The sequence below is a fragment of the Bufo gargarizans genome, chromosome 4 (genome assembly GCF_014858855.1).
Source record: "Bufo gargarizans isolate SCDJY-AF-19 chromosome 4, ASM1485885v1, whole genome shotgun sequence".
Lineage (NCBI taxonomy): Eukaryota > Metazoa > Chordata > Amphibia > Anura > Bufonidae > Bufo > Bufo gargarizans.
The window spans coordinates 189,243,255-189,264,644 of record NC_058083.1 but is presented as its reverse complement, the minus strand read 5'-3'; the positions used below and the strand labels follow the sequence as shown (position 1 = coordinate 189,264,644).

The 21,390-nt window shown below is 44.6% G+C and overlaps 1 protein-coding gene across 2 annotated transcripts in view; it reads left to right on the top strand.

Moving 5' to 3' along the window:
* The window catches only part of LOC122936229 (fetuin-B-like), a 48,396-nt gene extending 27,817 nt beyond the window's left edge, over positions 1 to 20,579 (top strand). Inside the window, exons 6-7 of one of the 2 annotated variants that reach the window (XM_044292323.1) lie at positions 18,605 to 18,691; positions 19,910 to 20,579. In XM_044292323.1, the coding sequence (XP_044148258.1) occupies positions 18,605 to 18,691; positions 19,910 to 20,509 (687 nt within the window). In that variant the 3' untranslated portion in view covers positions 20,510 to 20,579. The remainder of the gene's footprint in view (positions 1 to 18,604; positions 18,692 to 19,909) is intronic. The other variant, XM_044292324.1, reaches the window with a different exon arrangement.
* Positions 20,580 to 21,390: the final 811 nt, after the last annotated feature.

Sequence of the window (21,390 nt, the reverse complement as noted above, 5' to 3'; positions counted from 1 at the left end):
TAGTTTTTTTCATGTTTTACTATTTTGCATAATAAAATCACTTTTTATTAAAAATATTTTGTATTTTGCATCACCATATGCTAACATCCATAACATTTTTATTTTTCTGCCAATATAGATGTCTAAGGACTTGCCATTTGCAGGACAGACTGTATTTTTATTGGTACTATTTGGGGGTACATAAGACTTTTTGCTGACTTGATATTATGTTTTTGGGAGGCCAAGGGCACAAAAAAAGCTGTTTTGTCCCCAGACACAATAAGAGTACTTTTGAAAAAAAATAAAATTTGTAACACCATTTTCTTAGAGCCATATTTTTTTATATTACAATGGTCTTGTGTGAGGGCTCTTTTTTTACGTTTTCATCGGTACCATTTTGGGGTACATATGACTTTTTGATCGTTTGATATGTTTTTTGAGAAGTGAGGTGACTAAAAATAGCTCAGCATAATTTTGCAATACCAAATATGTCTATTTTTTCTATTTTTTTATGACTTGATTATGGGAAAAGGGCACTTTTTTACACCTGAAAATGTAATTTTTATAAAAACATTTTTTTTTTTACACTTTGTGTCCCCATAAGGTCATACAAGACCTTTAGGGACATTTAACATTACTTTTTTTTTATTTATTATTTTTTTAATGTTGATTTCTCTTGTAACTAGGGTTGAGGTTGTGCAGTGGCACAGTACAGATCCACTGCAGAGCCGATTGTGGTCTAGGAAGGGCCAGAACAGGATGCAGCATCGTGTTTCCTATCTGTCGACACAGTGATAGTTCAGTGCTAGTTCTATGGCACTATACTACAGATGTTGTACCATGCCAAAACATTAGAAGCTCCTTTAAAATGATTTTTTTATGATGACTGTGAGGAATATGTAGTATGATTTCATTCCTGCCATATGCTCTAGGAGTGGGCAGAGGAAATAAAACTCCACAAGGGGGCCCTGCTTCAAAGCGCAGCAAGATAGCAGAGGTCAGAGAGCTCCACAGGAGGTCCTGGCCAAGCAGGCCACTTGTGTACAATTTCACACCTCTATTCAGACAGCACGGATCCTGCAGGAAAACTTCCCTGCAGGAGGTCTAGGCCATTCCCCAGTTCAATCAAAAATTATCAGACATCATGGCTGGGCACATTCATTATGTAACGAATACCGCACCTCGCTGCTGCCGGACGTCAAATACGTAGAGCCAGTGAGATACGGTATACTGGTTACCAAGGCGTGATGTTACGCTGTCCCTGAGGAGCAGGTAAGGTCAGCTTGGTACAGTGTTCACAGACTCCTCCTGTCCACATGGACACAGAGAGGTGTAGTGTCCCACTAGGTATGGGTGGGCACTACACAAGGGTCAATTGGTGTGCGCGTTACTCCTACTCACAAGGAACAGAAATGTCATATTTAATTCTGCATTTAATGTATGTTTTAATGTGTTGTTATATGCAATGTACCCCTGTCTAATGCAGCAGCAGGCCTAGTTGGGTGTAATTAGACATCCCAGACACTAGAGGGAGATAGGGAGCCCCTAGTATAAATGTCCAGGCCCAGACAGGGAGAGTTAGTGCAGAGTCAGGAGTCTGAGAAGACAGAGGCCAGTAAGCCTGCTCCTGACATGCAGCTGGATAGCCCTGGCTGCTAGTGATGTCCAGGAGGCTGTTGAGAAGCTCCAGCCTGCCTGAAGAACAAGAGAGCCGAAGTTAGCTCTGAAGAGATACCCCAGTTGCAGGATTCAACCTCCTGGGAGAAACCGACAGTTATCCACCTGATAGGAGGAGGCGTCCCAGGGTAAGCCACGTGCCCCTGATAGGCAGAAGAACTTAGGAACCATTGCAAGCAATATAATACCTGAGGAAGGAAGTAACCAAGGATATAAGCCACCCTTTTAGGGATCCGGGCCTTGGGAATTATCAAGCCAGAGTAGGAGTTCTATAAAGGACAGTGTAAAAGTGCAACCTGCTGCTGAGTGCTTGTGGAATTTACCCTCAGTGTAACTTGCATGTCTATTGCCTGCCCTACTTGTGAATAAGCCCCTTTTTGTGGAACTGTAATCTGAAGACTATACTACTCCCTGCTGTACAAAGTTGGATTGTCCAGTAAAGTTTATGTTTGGTTCACTGCATACTTGTGTACCTTCATCTTTCCAACCACCAACCGGCGTGCCACCGGCCAAAAGAACTGGCATCACGATTACCACAGGGACCTTGCCCCAGGCACACAAAATACCTGTAACATCCAGGGCACCTCAACTACCATCAGGCCTGGTCCCTATCTACAGAGCGTGCCCCAGAGGAACTGTGTCTACCTCTCCTTCACTGCCACGCGCCTGCCCAGGGTTCTTCAAATATAGTGAGTACCCTCGATTGCCCATAACTGTGACCTCACTTCGGCATACCCTGCAGGTCTGGCGTGTTGCAGAGGCAACAAGCTGAGGGACCCTTTTTACCGCCCCAGTGAAACAGTGCTTCCTCCGCCCGGGAAGACTGCCACCAGCTTCTCGTTTGATAGAGGCCCGGTCCGCTAACGGGATTATATAGGGTGAGAAACCAACGCGCAGTAGCGTATAACTAGGCCGAAACACGGACATGGGGATTCGTGATCGAGATACCAGAACAGCACAAGATTAAATTATATATTGGGTGGTGGTGCTTTGGGTGGTTATGAATAATGGGTTTCTGTAAGGCTTGGCTCACAATGACCCTTTAAACGGACACTGACAGGCCCAAAAAGCATATTATGGGTTATATATGACAGTATAGGTCTTATAAAGGGTATTAGAATCATCTAAGTATCGCCCCTGTCCACCTCATAAATACAATAATATGAAGTTTTATAACCTGCTTTCCTCTTGTTCAATCTGCCCAAGGGGCGGTGCTTCATATCAACTTGCGCCCAGCCAGCCTCGCCATAAACTGCCGTTTGAAGCGCCGCCCAGCTCATCAATATTCACTGAGCTGGGCGGCTACTCTGAAGCGCTGTACTAGTGTCCCCGTCTATCTTCAGCGCATGCGCCCGGCACCCTCACTGGCCGGGATCGCATCGCGCGTCTGCTTTATGCGCATGCGCCGGGCTGATGGCTTATGTAAAGGTCTTATCTGTTATGTTCTGGCCTCATAAACACTTATTCTAGTTAAACTCTTAGCAAACTGATAAGAATATGGCTTATAGAGTGTTTATGAGGTCAGGAGATCACAATAAGCCCTCTACATGAGCTGTCATATCACCTGACAGAACTCAGGAAAGATAGTCTCAAATGATGTTTGACCGCATGTATCGTTAAAACTGCTGACAAATTTTAATAAAGACCAATGAGTAAAATGAAATCATAAAAAGATGTCCATAGCAGTTAACTTGTTTAGGAAGAGAAGGTGCAGGAATCTGGTTTGGGTTTGGAAGTTCTCCACTACAATCTGAATTGGTCTGGTTTATAAGCAATTTATGTAGCTGGTGAATGAGGGAATTGATGATGAAGGCCAAATGAACCATCGTCTGATTTTTCATGTGACCATTGGCTGCCGCAGATAGACGTAGCCTGTGTGAGCCAGACTGCAGATGGACTGTTTAGCTTATCCTTACATACATGCAACCAATTTGAAGGGAAGGATGACTCTCTAAAACCATTCAGGGTTAAGCGAAACTTAGGTAGACGTTTATGAAGACTGGAAATTTAGATGCTGGGCCATTGTCCCTTCTGCAATGGCGGTTCATAACGTAGGCAGACTTTATACTTGTCTAAATCTAAGCCAGCTCTCTTGCTGGTGTATATTTAGACCATTTTCTACATTAAAACAGACTTAGAAAATGATAAATGAGAGGGGCCAGCTGGTCCACCCTTTTACTCGCCCACGCCATGCCCCCTTTTTTAGACCTGTCGTGAGCAGTGAAAAAGGGGAAAAAGTCGCAGATTGCAGAACAAATAACCTTTGCACCGCAATCTGTGACAGATATATGCCAAAAGTGGCATATATTTGTTCCTGAATGACCCCCTTAGAGATTATTCACACACAAGTGAAAGTGTGCCTCAAAATTTGAATGTCATTCCATTATTAAGTCCAAATAACACTTAGGTAAGAATGTTCTGGCTGCCTTTAACCACCACTCAGGAAAGTGGAAATGGATTCTATGGGTATTTAAAAAATAAAATTATTAAAAATACTTTAATATTACTATATTATAAGTATATTCCTAAATACATTTCATTAGTTATAATGACTCATTTTATCTAGGGAGCAATCATCGGGGGAAATAAAATGGCCACCGTCCTATTAGTGCACACAAAACCTGTCGCACAGGTGGACGAGTTACTTCACAACACTAAGGTAAAGAGCTGCCTCCTCCTCCTCTCCTACTTGTTATAATACTGAATACAGCTGATGAGATCTATTCTACAGCTAAATCTCTGTAGGACTGGAGTTCATGAGGAGACATGAAGTACAGAGAGGAGGGTGGGGATGTGACTAATGACCAGCAGCACTTGTATGCAGTCTCTGTTACCACAGAAACACATTACCACAGTCTGTCCTGTCCATCCTCTCTGTACAAACAATAAAACGGGAAAATAGTGGTATTATACCTACTATTAATGAAAAAAATACAAGCTCTTTGCGCACATTTTTGATCAAACGTGTGTAGGGCTCATCTACCAGGCGTCAAGGTGGCTTCATCAGATGGGTCCCTAATAGAGTTGAGCGAACACCTGGATGTTCGGGTTCGAGAAGTTCGGCCGAACATCCCGGAAATGTTCGGGTTCGGGATCCGAACCCGATCCGAACTTCGTCCCGAACCCGAACCCCATTGAAGTCAATGGGGACCCGAACTTTTCGGCACTAAAAAGGCTGTAAAACAGCCCAGGAAAGAGCTAGAGGGCTGCAAAAGGCAGCAACATGTAGGTAAATCCCCTGCAAACAAATGTGGATAGGGAAATGAATTAAAATAAAAATTAAATAAATAAAAATTAACCAAAATCAATTGGAGAGAGGTTCCATAGCAGAGAATCTGGCTTCCCGTCACCCACCACTGGAACAGTCCATTCTCAGATATTTAGGCCCCGGCACCCAGGCAGAGGAGAGAGGTCCCGTAACAGAGAATCTGTCTTCATGTCAGCAGAGAATTAGTCTGCATGTCATAGCAGAGAATGAGGCTTCACGTCAGCCACCACTGCAACAGTCCATTGGCATATATTTAGGCCCAGCACCCAGGCAGAGGAGGGAGGTCCCGTAACAGAGAATCTGTCTTCATGTCAGCAGAGAATTAGTCTGCATGTCATAGCAGAGAATGAGGCTTCACGTCAGCCACCACTGCAACAGTCCATTGGCATATATTTAGGCCCAGCACACACACAGGCAGAGGAGAGAGGTCCCGTAACAGAGAATCTGGCTTCATGTCAGCAGAGAATCAGTCTGCATGTCATAGCAGAGAATGAGGCTTCACGTCAGCCACCACTGCAACAGTCCATTGGCATATATTTAGGCCCAGCACACACACAGGCAGAGGAGAGAGGTCCCGTAACAGAGAATCTGGCTTCATGTCAGCAGAGAATCAGTCTGCATGTCATAGCAGAGAATGAGGCTTCACGTCAGCCACCACTGCAACAGTCCATTGGCATATATTTAGGCCCAGCACCCAGGCAGAGGAGGGAGGTCCCGTAACAGAGAATCTGTCTTCATGTCAGCAGAGAATTAGTCTGCATGTCATAGCAGAGAATGAGGCTTCACGTCAGCCACCACTGCAACAGTCCATTGGCATATATTTAGGCCCAGCACCCAGGCAGAGGAGGGAGGTCCCGTAACAGAGAATCTGTCTTCATGTCAGCAGAGAATTAGTCTGCATGTCATAGCAGAGAATGAGGCTTCACGTCAGCCACCACTGGAACAGTCCATTCTCAGATATTTAGGCCCCGGCACCCAGGCAGAGGAGAGAGGTCCCGTAACAGAGAATCTGTCTTCATGTCAGCAGAGAATTAGTCTGCATGTCATAGCAGAGAATGAGGCTTCACGTCAGCCACCACTGCAACAGTCCATTGGCATATATTTAGGCCCAGCACCCAGGCAGAGGAGAGAGGTCCCGTAACAGACAATCTGGCTTCATGTCAGCAGAGAATCAGTCTTCATATCATAGCAGAGAATCAGGCTTCACGTCACCCACCACTGTAAGAGTCAATTTTCATAAATTTAGGCCCAGAACCCAGGCAGAGGAGAAAGGTCCCGTAACAGACAATCTGGCTTCATGTCAGCAGAGAATCAGTCTTCATATCATAGCAGAGAATCAGGCTTCACGTCACCCACCACTGTAAGAGTCAATTTTCATAAATTTAGGCCCAGAACCCAGGCAGAGGAGAAAGGTCCCGTAACAGACAATCTGGCTTCATGTCAGCAGAGAATCAGTCTTCATATCATAGCAGAGAATCAGGCTTCACGTCACCCACCACTGTAAGAGTCAATTTTCATAAATTTAGGCCCAGAACCCAGGCAGAGGAGAAAGGTCCCGTAACAGACAATCTGGCTTCATGTCAGCAGAGAATCAGTCTTCATATCATAGCAGAGAATCAGGCTTCACGTCACCCACCACTGTAAGAGTCAATTTTCATAAATTTAGGCCCAGAACCCAGGCAGAGGAGAAAGGTCCCGTAACAGACAATCTGGCTTCATGTCAGCAGAGAATCAGTCTTCATATCATAGCAGAGAATCAGGCTTCACGTCACCCACCACTGTAAGAGTCAATTTTCATAAATTTAGGCCCAGAACCCAGGCAGAGGAGAAAGGTCCCGTAACAGACAATCTGGCTTCATGTCAGCAGAGAATCAGTCTTCATATCATAGCAGAGAATCAGGCTTCACGTCACCCACCACTGTAAGAGTCAATTTTCATAAATTTAGGCCCAGAACCCAGGTAGAGGAGAAAGGTCCCGTAACAGACAATCTGGCTTCATGACAGCAGAGAATCAGTCTGCATGTCATAGCAGAGAATCAGGCTTCACGTCAGCCACCACTGCAACAGTCCATTGTCATAAATTTAGGCCCAGCACCCAGGCAGAGGAGAGAGGTCCCGTAACAGACAATCTGGCTTCATGTCAGCAGAGAATTAGTCTGCATGTCATAGCAGAGAATCAGGCTTCATGTCAGCCACCACTGCAACAGTCCATTGGCATATATTTAGGCCTAGCACACAGGCAGAGGAGAGGTTCATTCAACTTTGGGTAGCATCGCAATATAATGGTAAAATGAAAATAAAAATAGGATTGAATGAGGAAGTGCCCTGGAGTCCAATAATATATGGTTATGGGAGGTAGTTAATGTCTAATCTGGACAAGGGACGGACAGGTCCTGTGGGATCCATGCCTGGTTCATTTTTATGAACGTCAGCTTGTCCACATTGGCTGTAGACAGGCGGCTGCGTTTGTCTGTAATGACGCCCCCTGCCGTGCTGAATACACGTTCAGACAAAACGCTGGCTGCCGGGCAGGCCAGCACCTCCAAGGCATAAAAGGCTAGCTCTGGCCACGTGGACAATTTAGAGACCCAGAAGTTGAATGGGGCCGAACCATCAGTCAGTACGTGGAGGGGTGTGCACACGTACTGTTCCACCATGTTAGTAAAATGTTGCCTCCTGCTAACACGTTGCGTATCAGGTGGTGGTGCAGTTAGCTGTGGCGTGTTGACAAAAGTTTTCCACATCTCTGCCATGCTAACCCTGCCCTCAGAGGAGCTGGCCGTGACACAGCTGCCTTGGCGACCTCTTGCTCCTCCTCTGCCTTGGCCTTGGGCTTCCACTTGTTCCCCTGTGACATTTGGGAATGCTCTCAGTAGCGCGTCTACCAACGTGCGCTTGTACTCGCGCATCTTCCTATCACGCTCCAGTGCAGGAAGTAAGGTGGGCACATTGTCTTTGTAGCGTGGATCCAGCAGGGTGGCAACCCAGTAGTCCGCACAGGTTAAAATGTGGGCAACTCTGCTGTCGTTGCGCAGGCACTGCAGCATGTAGTCGCTCATGTGTGCCAGGCTGCCCAGGGGTAAGGACAAGCTGTCCTCTGTGGGAGGCGTATCGTCATCGTCCTGCCTTTCCCCCCAGCCACGCACCAGTGATGGACCCGAGCTGCGTTGGGTGCCACCCCGCTGTGACCATGCTTCATCCTCATCCTCCTCCACCTCCTCCTCATCCTCGTCCTCCTCGTCCTCCAGTAGTGGGCCCTGGCTGGCCACATTTGTACCTGGCCTCTGCTGTTGCAAAAAACCTCCCTCTGAGTCACTTCGAAGAGACTGGCCTGAAAGTGCTAAAAATGACCCCTCTTCCTCATCCTCCTCCTCCTCCTCCTGGGCCACCTCCTGTTCCATCATCGCCCTAAGTGTTTTCTCAAGGAGACATAGAAGTGGTATTGTAACGCTGATAACGGTGTCATCGCCACTGGCCATGTTGGTGGAGTACTCGAAACAGCGCAACAGGGCACACAGGTCTCGCATGGAGGCCCAGTCATTGGTGGTGAAGTGGTGCTGTTCTGTAGTGCGACTGACCCGTGCGTGCTGCAGCTGAAACTCCACTATGGCCTGCTGCTGCTCGCACAGTCTGTCCAGCATGTGCAAGGTGGAGTTCCACCTGGTGGGCACGTCGCATATGAGGCGGTGAGCGGGAAGGCCGAAGTTACGCTGTAGCGCAGACAGGCGAGCAGCAGCAGGATGTGAACGCCGGAAGCGCGAACAGACGGCCCGCACTTTATGCAGCAGCTCTGACATGTCGGGGTAGTTGTGAATGAACTTCTGCACCACCAAATTCAGCACATGCGCCAAGCAAGGGATGTGCGTCAAATTGGCTAGTCCCAGAGCTGCAACGAGATTTCGCCCATTATCACACACCACCAGGCCGGGCTTGAGGCTCACCGGCAGCAACCACTCGTCGGTCTGTTGTTCTATACCCCGCCACAACTCCTGTGCGGTGTGGGGCCTGTCCCCCAAACATATGAGTTTCAGAATGGCCTGCTGACGTTTACCCCGGGCTGTGCTGAAGTTGGTGGTGAAGGTGTGTGGCTGACTGGATGAGCAGGTGGAAGAAGAGGAGGAGGAAGCCGAGAAGGAGGAGGTGGCAACAGGAGGCAAAGAATGTTGCCCTGCGATCCTTGGCGGCGGAAGGACGTGCGCCAAACAGCTCTCCGCCTGGGGCCCAGCTGCCACTACATTTACCCAGTGTGCAGTTAGGGAGATATAGCGTCCCTGGCCGTGCTTACTGGTCCACGTATCTGTGGTTAGGTGGACCTTGCTACAGATGGCGTTGCGCAGTGCACACTTGATTTTATCGGATACTTGGTTGTGCAGGGAAGGCACGGCTCTCTTGGAGAAGTAGTGCCGGCTGGGAACAACATACTGTGGGACAGCAAGCGACATGAGCTGTTTGAAGCTGTCTGTGTCCACCAGCCTAAATGACAGCATTTCATAGGCCAGTAGTTTAGAAATGCTGGCATTCAGGGCCAGGGATCGAGGGTGGCTAGGTGGGAATTTACGCTTTCTATCAAATGTTTGTGAGATGGAGAGCTGAACGCTGGCGTGTGACATGGTTGAGACGCTTGGTGACGGAGGTGGTGGTGGTGGTGTTGGTGGTACATCCCCTGTTTGCTGGGCGGCAGGTGCCAACGTTCCTCCAGAGGCGGAGGAAGAGGCCGAGGCGGCAGCAGCAGAATAGGCCGAGGCGGCAGCAGCAGAAGAGGTAGCAGGGGGAGCCTGAGTGACTTCCTTGGTTTTAAGGTGTTTACTCCACTGCAGTTCATGCTTTGCATGCAGGTGCCTGGTCATGCAGGTTGTGCTCAGGTTCAGAACGTTAATGCCTCGCTTCAGGCTCTGATGGCACAGCGTGCAAACCACTCGGGTCTTGTCGTCAGCACATTGTTTGAAGAAGTGCCATGCCAGGGAACTCCTTGAAGCTGCCTTTGGGGTGCTCGGTCCCAGATGGCGGCGGTCAGTAGCAGGCGGAGTCTCTTGGCGGCGGGTGTTCTGCTTTTGCCCACTGCTCCCTCTTTTGCTACGCTGTTGGCTCGGTCTCACCACTGCCTCTTCCTCCGAACTGTGAAAGTCAGTGGCACGACCTTCATTCCATGTGGGGTCTAGGACCTCATCGTCCCCTGCATCGTCTTCCACCCAGTCTTGATCCCTGACCTCCTGTTCAGTCTGCACACTGCAGAAAGACGCAGCAGTTGGCACCTGTGTTTCGTCATCATCAGAGACATGCTGAGGTGGTATTCCCATGTCCTCATCATCAGGAAACATAAGTGGTTGTGCGTCAGTGCATTCTATGTCTTTCACCGCTGGGGAAGGGCTAGGTGGATGCCCTTGGGAAACCCTGCCAGCGGAGTCTTCAAACAGCATAAGAGACTGCTGCATAACTTGAGGCTGAGACAGTTTCCCTGGTATGCATGGGGGTGATGTGACAGACTGATGGGGTTGGTTTTCAGGCGCCATCTGTGCGCTTTCTGCAGAAGACTGGGTGGGAGATAATGTGAACGTGCTGGATCCACTGTCGGCCACCCAATTGACTAATGCCTGTACCTGCTCAGGCCTTACCATCCTTAGAACGGCATTGGGCCCCACCATATATCGCTGTAAATTCTGGCGGCTACTGGGACCTGAAGTAGTTGGTACACTAGGACGTGTGGATGTGGCAGAACGGCCACGTCCTCTCCCAGCACCAGAGGGTCCACTAACACCACCACGACCATGTCCACGTCCGCGTCCCTTACTAGATGTTTTTCTCATTGTTATGGTTCACCACAACAACAAATATATTATTTGGCCCAATGTATTGTATTCAAATTCAGCGGGATATAAATTTGAGGCCTAGTATTTAGGCGCTGGGTGACCGGTATGGATTTAGTGACAGAATTAGACTTGGAAATGCACAGAAGCGTGTGTGTGTGAAGTTATTCTGAATGACCCAATGTGCACCTTGAATATTATATACCCTTTTAGGGATAGATTTCAAATAGCTCTGATATAGCAGAAACCACTAAATTATGAAATTGCTAAATTGGGAATTGTACTTCAACCCAGAACAAAAAATGTGCTTTGACGGACACTAAATATCTTGCCCAGCAACAACAGTACAACGGTGGGTAACGAGAGATTTAGAGGGAATTAAATTTGAGGCCTAGTATTTAGGCGCTGGGTCACCGGTATGGATTTAGTGACAGAATTAGACTTGGAAATACACAGTAGCGGGTGTGTGTGAAGTTATTCTGAATGACCCTATGTGCACCTTCAATATTATATACCCTTTTAGGGATAGATTTCAAATAGCTCTGATATAGCAGAAACCACTAAATTATGAAATTGCTAAATTGGGAATTGTACTTCAACCCAGAACAAAAAATGTGCTTTGACGGACACTAAATATCTTGCCCAGCAACAACAGTACAGCGGTGGGTAACGAGAGATTTAGAGGGAATTAAATTTGAGGCCTAGTATTTAGGCGCTGGGTCACCGGTATGGATTTAGTGACAGAATTAGACTTGGAAATGCACAGAAGCGTGTGTGTGAAGTTATTCTGAATGACCCAATGTGCACCTTCAATATTATATACCCTTTTTGGGATAGATTTCAAATAGCTCTGATATAGCAGGAACCACTAAATTATGAAATTGCTAAATTGGGAATTGTACTTCAACCCAGAACAAAAAATGTGCTTTGACGGACACTAAATATCTTGCCCAGCAACAACAGTACAACGGTGGGTAACGAGAGATTTAGAGGGAATTAAATTTGAGGCCTAGTATTTAGGCGCTGGGTCACCGGTATGGATTTAGTGACAGAATTAGACTTGGAAATACACAGTAGCGGGTGTGTGTGAAGTTATTCTGAATGACCCTATGTGCACCTTCAATATTATATACCCTTTTAGGGATAGATTTCAAATAGCTCTGATATAGCAGAAACCACTAAATTATGAAATTGCTAAATTGGGAATTGTACTTCAACCCAGAACAAAAAATGTGCTTTGACGGACACTAAATATCTTGCCCAGCAACAACAGTACAGCGGTGGGTAACGAGAGATTTAGAGGGAATTAAATTTGAGGCCTAGTATTTAGGCGCTGGGTCACCGGTATGGATTTAGTGACAGAATTAGACTTGGAAATGCACAGAAGCGTGTGTGTGAAGTTATTCTGAATGACCCAATGTGCACCTTCAATATTATATACCCTTTTTGGGATAGATTTCAAATAGCTCTGATATAGCAGGAACCACTAAATTATGAAATTGCTAAATTGGGAATTGTACTTCAACCCAGAACAAAAAATGTGCTTTGACGGGCACTAAATAACTTTCCCAGCTACAACAGGACAACGGTAACGAGAGATTTAGAGGGATTTAAATTTGAGGCCTAGTATTTAGGCGCTGGGTGACAGGTATGGGTTTAGTGACAGAATTAGACTTGGAAATACACAGTAGCGGGTGTGTGTGAAGTTATTCTGAATGACCCTATGTGCACCTTCAATATTATATACCCTTTTAGGGATAGATTTCAAATAGCTCTGATATAGCAGAAACCACTAAATTATGAAATTGCTAAATTGGGAATTGTACTTCAACCCAGAACAAAAAATGTGCTTTGACGGACACTAAATATCTTGCCCAGCAACAACAGTACACCGGTGGGTAACGAGAGATTTAGAGGGAATTAAATTTGAGGCCTAGTATTTAGGCGCTGGGTCACCGGTATGGATTTAGTGACAGAATTAGACTTGGAAATACACAGTAGCGGGTGTGTGTGAAGTTATTCTGAATGACCCTATGTGCACCTTCAATATTATATACCCTTTTTGGGATAGATTTCAAATAGCTCTGATATAGCAGGAACCACTAAATTATGAAATTGCTAAATTGGGAATTGTACTTCAACCCAGAACAAAAAATGTGCTTTGACGGGCACTAAATAACTTTCCCAGCTACAACAGGACAACGGTAACGAGAGATTTAGAGGGATTTAAATTTGAGGCCTAGTATTTAGGCGCTGGGTGACAGGTATGGGTTTAGTGACAGAATTAGACTTGGAAATACACAGTAGCGGGTGTGTGTGAAGTTATTCTGAATGACCCTATGTGCACCTTCAATATTATATACCCTTTTTGGGATAGATTTCAAATAGCTCTGATATAGCAGAAACCACTAAATTATGAAATTGCTAAATTGGGAATTGTACTTCAACCCAGAACAAAAAATGTGCTTTGACGGACACTAAATATCTTGCCCAGCAACAACAGTACAGCGGTGGGTAACGAGAGATTTAGAGGGAATTAAATTTGAGGCCTAGTATTTAGGCGCTGGGTCACCGGTATGGATTTAGTGACAGAATTAGACTTGGAAATACACAGTAGCGGGTGTGTGTGAAGTTACTCTGAATGACCCTATGTGCACCTTCAATATTATATACCCTTTTTGGGATAGATTTCAAAGAGCTCTGATATAGCAGGAACCACTAAATTATGAAATTGCTAAATTGGGAATTGTATTTCAACCCAGAACAAGAAATGTGCTTGAACGGACACTAAATAACTCGCCCAGCTACAGCACTAGGGACAGATTTAGCTGGATATAAATTTGAGGCCTAGTATTTAGGCGCTGGGTGACAGGTATGGGTTTAGTGACAGAATTAGACTTGGAAATACACAGTAGCGGGTGTGTGTGAAGTTATTCTGAATGACCCTATGTGCACCTTCAATATTATATACCCTTTTAGGGATAGATTTCAAATAGCTCTGATATAGCAGAAACCACTAAATTATGAAATTGCTAAATTGGGAATTGTACTTCAACCCAGAACAAAAAATGTGCTTTGACGGACACTAAATATCTTGCCCAGCAACAACAGTACAGCGGTGGGTAACGAGAGATTTAGAGGGAATTAAATTTGAGGCCTAGTATTTAGGCGCTGGGTCACCGGTATGGATTTAGTGACAGAATTAGACTTGGAAATACACAGTAGCGGGTGTGTGTGAAGTTATTCTGAATGACCCTATGTGCACCTTCAATATTATATACCCTTTTTGGGATAGATTTCAAATAGCTCTGATATAGCAGGAACCACTAAATTATGAAATTGCTAAATTGGGAATTGTACTTCAACCCAGAACAAAAAATGTGCTTTGACGGGCACTAAATAACTTTCCCAGCTACAACAGGACAACGGTAACGAGAGATTTAGAGGGATTTAAATTTGAGGCCTAGTATTTAGGCGCTGGGTGACAGGTATGGGTTTAGTGACAGAATTAGACTTGGAAATACACAGTAGCGGGTGTGTGTGAAGTTATTCTGAATGACCCTATGTGCACCTTCAATATTATATACCCTTTTTGGGATAGATTTCAAATAGCTCTGATATAGCAGAAACCACTAAATTATGAAATTGCTAAATTGGGAATTGTACTTCAACCCAGAACAAAAAATGTGCTTTGACGGACACTAAATATCTTGCCCAGCAACAACAGTACAGCGGTGGGTAACGAGAGATTTAGAGGGAATTAAATTTGAGGCCTAGTATTTAGGCGCTGGGTCACCGGTATGGATTTAGTGACAGAATTAGACTTGGAAATACACAGTAGCGGGTGTGTGTGAAGTTATTCTGAATGACCCTATGTGCACCTTCAATATTATATACCCTTTTTGGGATAGATTTCAAATAGCTCTGATATAGCAGGAACCACTAAATTATGAAATTGCTAAATTGGGAATTGTACTTCAACCCAGAACAAAAAATGTGCTTTGACGGGCACTAAATAACTTTCCCAGCTACAACAGGACAACGGTAACGAGAGATTTAGAGGGATTTAAATTTGAGGCCTAGTATTTAGGCGCTGGGTGACAGGTATGGGTTTAGTGACAGAATTAGACTTGGAAATACACAGTAGCGGGTGTGTGTGAAGTTATTCTGAATGACCCTATGTGCACCTTCAATATTATATACCCTTTTTGGGATAGATTTCAAATAGCTCTGATATAGCAGAAACCACTAAATTATGAAATTGCTAAATTGGGAATTGTACTTCAACCCAGAACAAAAAATGTGCTTTGACGGACACTAAATATCTTGCCCAGCAACAACAGTACAGCGGTGGGTAACGAGAGATTTAGAGGGAATTAAATTTGAGGCCTAGTATTTAGGCGCTGGGTCACCGGTATGGATTTAGTGACAGAATTAGACTTGGAAATACACAGTAGCGGGTGTGTGTGAAGTTACTCTGAATGACCCTATGTGCACCTTCAATATTATATACCCTTTTTGGGATAGATTTCAAAGAGCTCTGATATAGCAGGAACCACTAAATTATGAAATTGCTAAATTGGGAATTGTATTTCAACCCAGAACAAGAAATGTGCTTGAACGGACACTAAATAACTCGCCCAGCTACAGCACTAGGGACAGATTTAGCTGGATATAAATTTGAGGCCTAGTATTTAGGCGCTGGGTGACCGGTATGGATTTAGTGACAGAATTAGACTGGGATATGGCCAAAAAATGAACAGACTATTGCTGGTTAAATGCACTTGGTGTGACAGCTTCACCCTGATGTAGGCTTTAGCCAAAAAACAACCACACCATTGAGGGTTAAATGCACTTGGTGACAGGCGCAGCTTGCCCCTGATTTTGTATATGGCCAAAAAATGAACAGACTATTGCTGGTTAAATGCACTTGGTGTGACAGCTTCACCCTGATGTAGGCTTTAGCCAAAAAACAACCACACCATTGAGGGTTAAATGCACTTGGTGACAGGCGCAGCTTGCCCCTGATTTTGTATATGGCCAAAAAATGAACAGACTATTGCTGGTTAAATGCACTTGGTGTGACAGCTTCACCCTGATGTAGGCTTTAGCCAAAAAACAACCACACCATTGAGGGTTAAATGCACTTGGTGACAGGCGCAGCTTGCCCCTGATTTTGTATATGGCCAAAAAATGAACAGACTATTGCTGGTTAAATGCACTTGGTGTCACAGCTTCACCCTGATGTAGGCTTTAGCCAAAAAACAACCACACCATTGAGGGTTAAATGCACTTGGTCGCAGCTTGTGCTGGCGCACCACAAGACACAAAATGGCCGCCGATCACCCCAGAAAAATGAGACTGACAAACGGTCTGTGCAGCCTAAAAACAGTGAGCAATTGAGGATCAGCAGCTCAATGATCCACAGCTGCAGATCGATCAGTTAATCAAGTCCTTTGGAGGAGTTAATCTGCCTAATCTCGCCCTACTGTCGCAGCCGCAACCTCTCCCTACGCTAATCAGAGCAGAGTGACGGGCGGCGCTATGTGACTCCAGCTTAAATAGAGGCTGGGTCACATGGTGCTCTGGCCAATCACAGCCATGCCAATAGTAGGCATGGCTGTGATGGCCTCTTGGGGCAAGTAGTATGACGCTTGTTGATTGGCTGCTTTGCAGCCTTTCAAAAAGCGCCAAGAAAGCGTCACAAAAGCGCGAAGAAAGCGACGAACACCGAACCCGAACCCGGACTTTTACGAAAATGTCCGGGTTCGGGTCCGTGTCACGGACACCCCAAAATTCGGTACGAACCCGAACTATACAGTTCGAGTTCGCTCATCCCTAGTCCCTAACACTAACAGAACTGCCTCTCCTGGGCTTGACTAAGCCTACAATATTCAGGGCAGTGTAGGAACCAGCTACATATATACTCTGCTCAGAAGCCCCAGGCAGATGAGCGGGAAGTGCTCAATCTAAAAGAGGCAGCTACCCTCAATATATACTACACTATAGCATCCTCTCTGTACTTCATATCTCATCTCATGAACTTCATTCCTGCAGAGATTCAGCTGAAGATCTTATCAGCAGAGAGGAGGCGGAGGCAGTTATTTAGCTCAGTGTTGTGAAGTAACTTGTCCTCCTGTGTGATTAGGACAGTTTTTGTGTGCACTAATAGGATGGCGACCATTTATAACGAAGTAATATTTAAGTATTTTCAATAAATTTATTTTATGAATTCACGGAGAACCCATTTAAGGGCTTGTGGAATAGAAATGTATTGAAATGTTTGCCAGCCTTCTCTCTATGACTGTGTATACCGATACACTGATAGGACCACCTCCTTGACTTCAAAGCTCAGAATGAGCCGGAATTTATATGACTGAATTAGGCCTCATTCACACGACAAAAAAACAGACACACTGTCAGTTTTTCATGGCCATTTTGCATCAGTGTGTTCATCCATTTTCTGGCTGTGTGTCCGTTTTTAATGTCCGTTTTGCATCCGTTTTGCATCAGTTTTTCATGTCCGTTGAATGCCCCAGCTTTTATATTGCCCCCTGTAGGCCCCCAGTTAAATAAATGTCCCCCACAGTGATTATAATTTTTTCATAGTATCCCCAGCTTTTATAATGCCCCCATGTAGGCCCCCAGCTAAATAAATGTCCCCCACAGTATATATATATTTTTTATAGTGTCACTAGCTTTTATAATGCCCCCATGTAGGCCCCCAGCTAAATAAATGTCCCCCACAGTATATATATATATTTTATAGTGTCACTAGCTTTTATAATGTCCCCATGTGGGCCCCCAGCTAAATAAATGTCCCCCACAGTATATATAATTTTTTTATAGTGTCACTAGCTTTTATAATACCCCCATGTAGGCCTCCAGCTAAATAAATGTCCCCCACAGTGTATATAATTTTTTTAACCGCCCCTTGCTTTAATAATGCCCCCAATTTAGGGCCCCATCTTAAATAATGTCCCCCATAATGTGTTTTTTTTTTTAGGGCCCCCAGCTTTATAATGTCCCCCATGGTTTATATAATGCCCCCATAGTGTCCCGCAGCCCAAAAAATAAAATAAAAAAATCACCTTATCCACTTGCTCGCGCTGCAGCAGTCTCTTCTCTCTTCACAGAACGGGACCTGCTGAAGGTGCGTGATGACGTCACTGCACTCTCCCACATGGTTACGTCACCACGCAGATGGCAGGTCCTGCTCAATGAAGAGAGAAGAGACTGTCGCACCCCGAGCAAGTAGATGAGGTGAGGTTTTGTTTTTTTAACCCCTAAATGGCCTGTGTACCCGTTTTTAATGTCCGTTAGACGGGTGCACTCCTGTCAATTGGCCGTTAAAAACGGTCCCATTGATTTCAATGGGGTCCATCCGGCCGTACAAACGGCCAAAAATAGAACATGTCCTATTTTTGGACAGACGCTATTCACTGGCTATTAAAAACGGCCATGTGAATAGCCCCATAGACTATCACTGGTGCTAAAAATGGCCGTGTGACGGCCGTTACTTAGACGGTCGTCACACAGCCATTTTTCACTGTCATGTGCATGTAGCCTAAAAGGTTATACTGAATATTTTCCCATAAAACTACATGTCAATCTGCTCAGCTTCTCCTGCTCTATAACATGATGCCTTCAGCTCAGATACCATGTTCAACATGACAGGTTCCCTTTAAACATCACCTTGAATTTATGGCTTCTGGGGGAAAAATTTTTATTTGACCGCACCAACATATGGGGGTCAGTCTGCTAAAGTTCTTAGCATAGTATGTTTGTCAGATAGTAGAGTTATAAAAAAAAGATTGTTAGCTGCAAATACCAAAGTAATAAACAGCAGACATAACTGAGGTATTCTTTTCCACAGCATGTTGGTTTCTGCACAGGAGGTTTTTACGAAACACCTGGCAGGCAAGAAAAGTATTACGTGTCCTGTGAAATCTACAACCCCAGGGTAAGCTGTGTACATGCTTCAAATTGATAATCAGTCACATTTTGAACTAGACATGTGTGTGTGTGTGGGGGGGGGGGGTTAACTCGGGAAGCCTTTCACTCAGAATAGTAGAAAAATACGCTTGGCATACACATGAGACAGCGATCATAGCCGCCAATCACTCGTCAGTGGAATTGTTCATGCGAATGATCCAATCACCAATGTGCCAGTCTAAAGAGTTGATTTCTAAAGAAAAAAATGACTTCCTGGGCCTTAAGTTCAATGGTAAGTGATTGGGCAAACGATTGCTCTTGCTGATATTTCAAACAAGGGTCAGTCAAAATTAGCCATTGCAACTGACATCTCATGGTATTGGCGGATTCAATGCACATAGTAAAGTTGTGTGTTATATGGCAGCATTATTCCTTACATTATGGGATTCCTAAGCCTTCTGGATGCTGCAGTATAGTGTCTTCCCTAGAAGCAGAGAGTGCCATACTTTTGTTTTATTTCCAAATTTTGTAATTCATTAGAAAATAACCTAAATGCTCCCAGCCACTCCATTCATTCTCTATGGAGCTTCTCGGCTGTCTGACAGTCCCAGAAAGTCCATAGAATGAATGGAGCGGCACTCCATTGGGATCAGAGGTGGTCCCAGCTGTTGGAACCCTACAAATCAGTTAGCTATCCCCTATTCTGTCATATCCAGGGATAGGGGATAACCTTCAATAACCAGAATAAATGGAAATTACTATTAATCTCATAAATATGTGTAACAAATCCATAGCATGTGAATATAGCATTAGGCCACTTTCACAGTGTTTCACAGTGCTATTGGCTTTATTTTTGGAACTAAACTCTTGCTGACTAATGTTTTTATCAAAAGCAGCATGTCTGAGTATAGTGTTTTTTCTGTCTTTTGTCTCCATGGCAAAATGAAAACACCATAAAACATCTCGGTGTAAAACCCCAAAATATTTTTGTTTCCCATGACTTTTCATTATGTAGCAATTTATCTATAATGGATTAAAACTAGAAAATTACTGAAGGGGGTCCTGATCGGCAAGGGTGCCAGGAGTTGAACCACCACTGATTAGATAATGATTACCTTTCCTTAGGATAAGCCATCTATATTAAACTCGCGGAAAATCCCTTTAAATTGATTTTATCTATTTGTTTAGTATAATAATTATTGTTTTTTTTAATAAACAAAAGCCTGAATATTATTTTTATTTTCAGGTTGATAAAGACTATGATGATCATAGACATCGGCTTTGTGGTCATGAACCAGATAGATCAAATAATAAACAAGGAGAAGAAAATAACACAGTCCCAGGCGCAGATGCAGCAGAAGAAATGCAAAAAGGTGCTGGGGAGGCAGGAAAAGGCAAAGAGGCACCTGGCAATTGTGAGCATGGGCGATGCCCACTCCACAGGGGTCATAAACATCATCGTTGCCGACATAACCATCATCATTATCCTCACCATCATGACCATCCTCACCATCATGACCATCCTCACCATCATGACCATCCTCACCATCATGATCACCACAATCATACTGCATCTAAGGATAGCAGCTCATCCGAAGAACATTCTGATAAAAAAACTTTTGAAAAAAGATCAAAAGGTTCAGTTGAGATTTACTATTTTTATGCTGTAGGAGACTGTGTACCACATCCTACCATTGTCCACCAACCTCAAAAATATGAAAAGCCTGGGAAGCATAGAAAGTTTGATAACATTGAATTTCCAAGGGAACAATCAAAACTGAAAACATGTCCAGGTGAACCAATGGTAGAATTACCACAAATTGTTCAAGATTGTCTTTTTAAATAATCTAGACCAACAGCATTTGTCTACTATATATGTTATAAAGAGCAACAATAAACATTTATGAAACAAAAAATAGCAGTATTTGTCACCTTCAATGCATGTCATAAAGGAAAAATCTGAATAAGACTTCACACAACTCTGCATAAATCAATAGTACAAGCAAATATAAGAAACTTTGTAATATGTCTTATCAAGCTTTGTAATATGTCTTATCAGCTGCCCCCCCCCCCCCTTTCTAAAATAACTTTGACCAGAAGCAGACTAGGAATTTTACGTGGTCCTGAAAAAAAACTAAAAGTGGCCAACACTAGTACGTGGGGCCAACAGAATAACATAGTAATGCACAAAATACTGCCTCAGCACAACCAAATATCACCGTACAGAACAATATACTGCCCCAGTAGAACCAAATACCACAGTTCAGAACATATTTGACACTGTCTCCATCCAGAAACTGTGGGAGGTAAGCTGCACAGAAATTGGACCCTTTGAATCCACATGTGGACCTGCCACTGTTGTGCGAATGTGCAGCAAAATTTCTGTGTGTAATGTTGGGTTACTACTAGGGTTGAGCGAACACGAACTGTAAAGTTCGGGTTCGTACCGAACTTTACGATTTTTGTACCCCTGACCCGAACCTGAACATTTTAGTAAAAGTTTGGGTTCGGGTTCGGTGTTCGGCGATTTCTCGGCACTTTTTGAAAGGTGTTTAACTGTCTGACCTTAGAAGCCATCACAGCCATGCCTACTAATGGCATGGCTGTGATTGGCCAGTGCAGCATGTGACCCAGCCTCTATATAAGCTGGAGTCATGTAGCGCTGCACGTCACTCTGCTGTGCTTAGTGTAGGGAGATGGATGCGGCTGGTGATTTCAGGGAGAGAA